The sequence below is a fragment of the Theropithecus gelada genome, chromosome 14 (assembly GCF_003255815.1).
Source record: "Theropithecus gelada isolate Dixy chromosome 14, Tgel_1.0, whole genome shotgun sequence".
Taxonomy (NCBI): Eukaryota; Metazoa; Chordata; class Mammalia; order Primates; family Cercopithecidae; genus Theropithecus; species Theropithecus gelada.
In genome coordinates this window covers 9,327,438-9,332,571 of record NC_037682.1, presented here as the reverse complement: position 1 = coordinate 9,332,571, position 5,134 = coordinate 9,327,438, and the positions used below count along the sequence as shown (strand labels likewise).

Here is a 5,134-nt window from a genome sequence, read left to right as displayed (position 1 = left end):
AAAAAAAAAAAAAAAAAAACAAAAAAAAAAAACTGGCCAGATGTCCAGGCACCCTTCCTGCTTCTATAAAATGACTGACTTTAAGCCGGGCGCGGTGGCTCAAGCCTGTAATCCCAGCACTTTGGGAGGCCGAGACGGGTGGATCACGAGGTCAGGAGATCGAGACCATCCTGGCTAACACGGTGAAATCCTGTTTCTACTAAAAAATACAAAAAACTAGCCAGGCGAGGTGGCGGGCGCCTGTAGTCCCAGCTACTTGGGAGGCTGAGGCAGGAGAATGGCGTGAACCCAGGAGGCAGAGCTTGCAGTGAGCTGAGATCCGGCCACTGCACTCCAGCCCGGGTGACAGAGCGAGACTCTGTCTCAAAAAAAAAAAAAATTAAAAAAAAATTAAAAAAATAAAAATAAAAAAAATGACTGACTTTAATATTTTACAATGTGCTGTATTTTCTCTTCTTGGCAAATGAAATGTCTTAACATAATATTTTTTTTTCCACTTCTGGGATTGCAGTTCTGACATGTAAGATAGAAGAACTCGGCAGCGAACTCAAGGAACATTATAAGATTGAAGCTTTCACTCCTTTGCTAGCCCCAGCACAGGTAAGAGTTGTTCTAATAGTTCTCACTAATTAATATGACATTTTTTAATCGATGACCAAGAGGCATCCTTCTTGCTTCCTTTTTCACTTCTTGTCTGTGTTCTAGTTTGAACATCTATCTTGGTTGAATTTGGGAAAATAGGCCCTTCTGAAGAAAGATTTGTAAGTGCTGTCTGGTTTTGTGGCCAGAGAGTGATTTTCTTCCCACTTGGATTAGAGTCTTGCACATAAGCAGAGACTGAAGGCCTTGTTTCCCTTGGTGGTGAGTCAGGTAGCTCCCTGGGGATTTCCCACAAGTAGAAGCATTCACATATCGAGATAAAAGGACAGCAGTGAGGGTGGGGTTTTCAGAATCTTGTTCTCTGGACAATGACTCACAGTCTCTCCCCTTGTTTGGTCTCTTGTTATAGACAAACTGCTGCCAATACTATCTTTATATCATAGTTTAATCTGGTGTATATACCAGTACTTTCTCTCTAGAATGTTTTCTAATCGAAGAGGAAATATATTCTAGAAGTTTCTTTAAAGTACCTTTGTCAATGTTTACATTCAAAGAATGACCAGTTGGGGAAGTGATGCAGAACTGTGTCATAGAAGGAAGTATTGGAGGACTTGGAAGGAAATAATTGAGGGAAGGCAGGGAAGCACAATCACTGGGAAAGATGAGACTTCCTCTCTTTTCTCCCAAGAGTGGGAACAGAACAGAGGAAGCCATAGGGACAGAGATTTTAGCTCAATTAATAAAGAACTTCCTGTTAGGAGGTTGTACGGTATGTGGCTAAGGATATGGCTCTAGAGCCAAATTTCTGGTCTCAAACCCAAGCTTCACCCACAGTTTGACCTTGAGTAAATTATCTAACTTCTCTGTTGCTTGTTTTCCTCATCTGTAAAATGGGTACAATAATATCCACCTGATGGTTGTTGCAAGGATTACATGAGTTAATATATACAAAATGCCTAAGAATACATTTTAGAATAGTGCATGGTATTTAGTAAGCTCAAGAAATGTTATCTATTATTAAGTAGTTATAGCTGTCCAAAGATGCAGTGTGCTGCCCTGGGATGGTGAGGACCAGGTGGGGTGGGCATCCAGGGGCAAGTTCCCCTACACTAGAGATGCTCACACTTAGGCAGCCTCCTCGGAGGGCTCAAGTGCTGGGTTGGTGGGTGGATGCCCTTCTGAAGATGCCCTTTCAGAGTTCTTCTATCCTGAGAGTCAGTGATGATGCTGTAGTCACCTCAGGGTCAAAGCAATGCCCTGCCAAAAAATGTATTTGTTGTTTGCAGTTTGTTTTGCTATTCATCCTATTGACTTCAGATTTTAAGCTCCTGCTCCAAAGACTGTCATTCTTATGCTGTGACCTTCCTTTGGTAGGAGCCTGTCACTCTGCTGGGCCAGATTGGCTGTGATAGCAACGGGAAACTGAACAACAAGTCAGTGATTCTCGAGGGAGACCGGGAACATTCCTCGGGTGCTCAAATCCCAGTGGATTTATCTGAGCTTAAGGAATATTCTCTGTTTCCCGGACAGGTGAGATTGGAGGAGTTCCACCAGGATGCAGGTGCACTCTTTACTCCTGAAGAGTACGTGCTGTGCCATGTGCAGCTGCTCCTTAGTTCCTGTCTCTGCTGCCATGGGGTGTGGGTGGAGCACATGCCCCAGAGCAGACACCACTGTTGGGATTTCCATTTCCCCCATGCTCTGACTGAGGCTTTGGGACCCAACTGCCCAGCCTCAAATCCTAACTCCCCACTCCACGTGGTGCATACCTGTGGGCAAGGTATTTAACCATCTAAACCACAGTGTCTTCACTCACAACATGGAAATAATAATTCTTACCTCATAGGATTGTTGTGAAAATTAGGTCACGTATGTAGAGCATAATTATTATTACTAATGCAATGCCCTTAATTTGTTTTCTGCAAAAATGCCCTAAGTTTATGATTACAGATTAAAAGTAGTTGGACAATGCTTTTAACTGCCTCAAAATAATGTATTCCAGACCTCGTTGATCTCCACTGCTTAGCAATCCTGTTTGTTTTTGTCTTTCAGGTTGTAATTATGGAAGGAATCAACACCACTGGTAGGAAACTTGTTGCCACCAAACTCTATGAGGTACACAGCGTACCCCCACTTGCCTCTTGGTTTGCTTCAGGCAAAGTGTGTCTGGAAGCTGTCTGTTCTAGAAACTGGTCCTTTTAAGGAGCCCATTTATTTGTTAGTCAGTTCTCCATCTGTAAGTGGAAATCTACCCCTGGGCCAGGGGTCAGCAAACTCTTTCTGTAAAGGGCCAGACAGTAATTCTTTTAGACTTTGTAGCTACATGGTCTCTGTCACAATGACTCAACTCTGCCTTTGTCTACAAAAGCAGCCAGAGAGAACTCTTAAACAGATGACTGTGGCTGTGTTCCAATAAAACTTTATTTAAATAGTGGGCTAGAGCCAGATTTAGCCCAGAGGCCATAAGCTTACCTATCCCTGCTCTAGGCAACAATCCTCCAGAGATTTTCATAGAATGCCAGGAAAAGTAGCAAGACACCCTCCCATTCTTGCCTAGAAGTACACTGATACTTTAGGTACCTGTTTTGCTCCCACTTGTCGCTGGGTGTTTTATGACAATTGAGTAGTGACCTCCCATTACCTGGGTTTCTTCGCCCTCTGAGCAGTATAGAAAAATGGCGGGTCCTGGCCGGGCGCGGTAACTCACGCCTGTAATCCCAGCACTTTGGGAGGCCAAGGCGGGCGGATCACAAGGTCAGGAATTCGAGACCATCCTGGCTAACACAATGAAACCCCGTCTCTACTAAAAATATAAAAAATTAGCCAGGCGTGGCGGCGTGTGCCTGTAGTCCCAGCTACTCGGGAGGCTGAGGCAGGAGAATGGCATGAACCCGGGAGGCAGAGCTTACAGTGAGCCGAAATGGCGCCACTGCACTCCAGCCTGGGTGACAGAGCGAGACTCCATCTCAAAAAAAAAGAAAAGGAAAGAAAGAAAAGAAAAATGGCAGGTCCTATCAGATCCAAGGAGCAAGACAGAGGCACATCCTTCCCCTGCCCTCGCTCCTCCCCACTGTCCTCCCATCACACCTGCACCACCCCCCAACCCGGTGCCCTCCCCTTTCCTTACCAAGGTGATGCCTGGCGCAAGACCTTACTTGAGCTTTTCACCTGTTTTTAGGGTGTGCCACTTCCATTTTATCAGCCCACTGAAGAGGATGGAGGTGAGTTTCAGTTCAAATATTGTTTTTGCAAACAGTGAGGGTGGTAGACATGAGTCCAGGAGTGCAGTTTCCCGAGCCCAAGAAAGCTGCAGAAGCTGCTGAAGAGCAATGTGACCAAGCGGTGAGGGTACCACCATCAGTGAGTTCGTAGGTTTTTTGTCACAAGACCCCTGATCTGAGCCCAGTGAGCATTGGTTGTGCTGTCACCTGAGTTCTGCCTACATGAAGCATGTTGTTTAAAGACTAATGTCTAACAGGTATTTTTGAAGGTTGCCTTGGAAAGGAAAAAGATGTACAATTTCAAAAAGAATTTCTTTACATGCAGTGTGGGCCAGATGCAGTGGCTCACACCTGTATTCCCAACACTTTGGGGGGCCAAGGTGGGAGGATCACCTGAGGCCAGGAGTTGGAGACTAGCCTGGGCAATATACGGAGACCCTGTCTCTACTAAAAATTATAAAATTTAGCTGGGCTGGTGGTCCGTGCCTGTAGTCCTAGCTAATCAGAGGCTGAAACAGGAGAATTGCCTAAGCCCAGGAGTTCAAGGTTGCAGTGAGCTATGGTAACACCACTGCACTCCAGCCTGGGTGACAGAGCAAGACTGGCTCTTAAAAAAAAAATTAAAATTAATTAATTTTTTGAAAATGTAATGTGGCATCCTGGATTGAATCCTTGAAGAGAAAGGGAACATCAGTGGAACAACTAGCAACGTCTGAGTAAAGCCAGGAATTTACTTTTTTATTTTTCTGGCTCTAACACTCAACCTCGAAAATCCAGGAATTTGGTTAACAGTGATATACCAGCATTAATGCCTTAATTTTGACAAATGTTCATGGTTACCTAACATGTTAAGATTGGGGGCCCTCTGGTGAAAGACACACAGGAACTCTGTACTATCTTTGTAACTTTTCTACAATTCTAAATTTGTTCTAAAGTGAAAACTTAAAAATAATTTCTTTTTTTCTTTTTTTTTTTTTTTTTTTTTTTTTTTTTTTTTTTTTTTTTTTTGAGACGGAGTCTCGCTCTGCCGCTCAGGCTGGAGTGCAGTGGCCGGATCTCAGCTCACTGCAAGCTCCGCCTCCCGGGTTCACGCCATTCTCCTGCCTCAGCCTCCCGAGTAGCTGGGACTACAGGCGCCCGCCACCTCGCCCGGCTAGTTTTCTGTATTTTTTAGTAGAGACGGGGTTTCACCGTGTCGGCCAGGATGGTCTCGATCTCCTGACCTCGTGATCCGCCCGTCTCGGCCTCCCAAAGTGCTGGGATTACAGGCTTGAGCCACCGCGCCCGGCCTTTTTTTTTTTTTTTTTTTTTTT

At 44.8% G+C, this 5,134-nt stretch overlaps 1 protein-coding gene across 1 annotated transcript in view; it reads left to right on the top strand.

Moving 5' to 3' along the window:
- Positions 1-5,134, top strand: part of POLA2 (DNA polymerase alpha 2, accessory subunit) — a 51,639-nt gene that overhangs the window by 19,894 nt on the left and 26,611 nt on the right. Inside the window, exons 7-10 of the mRNA XM_025355289.1 lie at positions 512-600; positions 1,975-2,130; positions 2,653-2,715; positions 3,779-3,821. Of these exons, the coding sequence (XP_025211074.1) occupies positions 512-600; positions 1,975-2,130; positions 2,653-2,715; positions 3,779-3,821 (351 nt within the window). The remainder of the gene's footprint in view (positions 1-511; positions 601-1,974; positions 2,131-2,652; positions 2,716-3,778; positions 3,822-5,134) is intronic.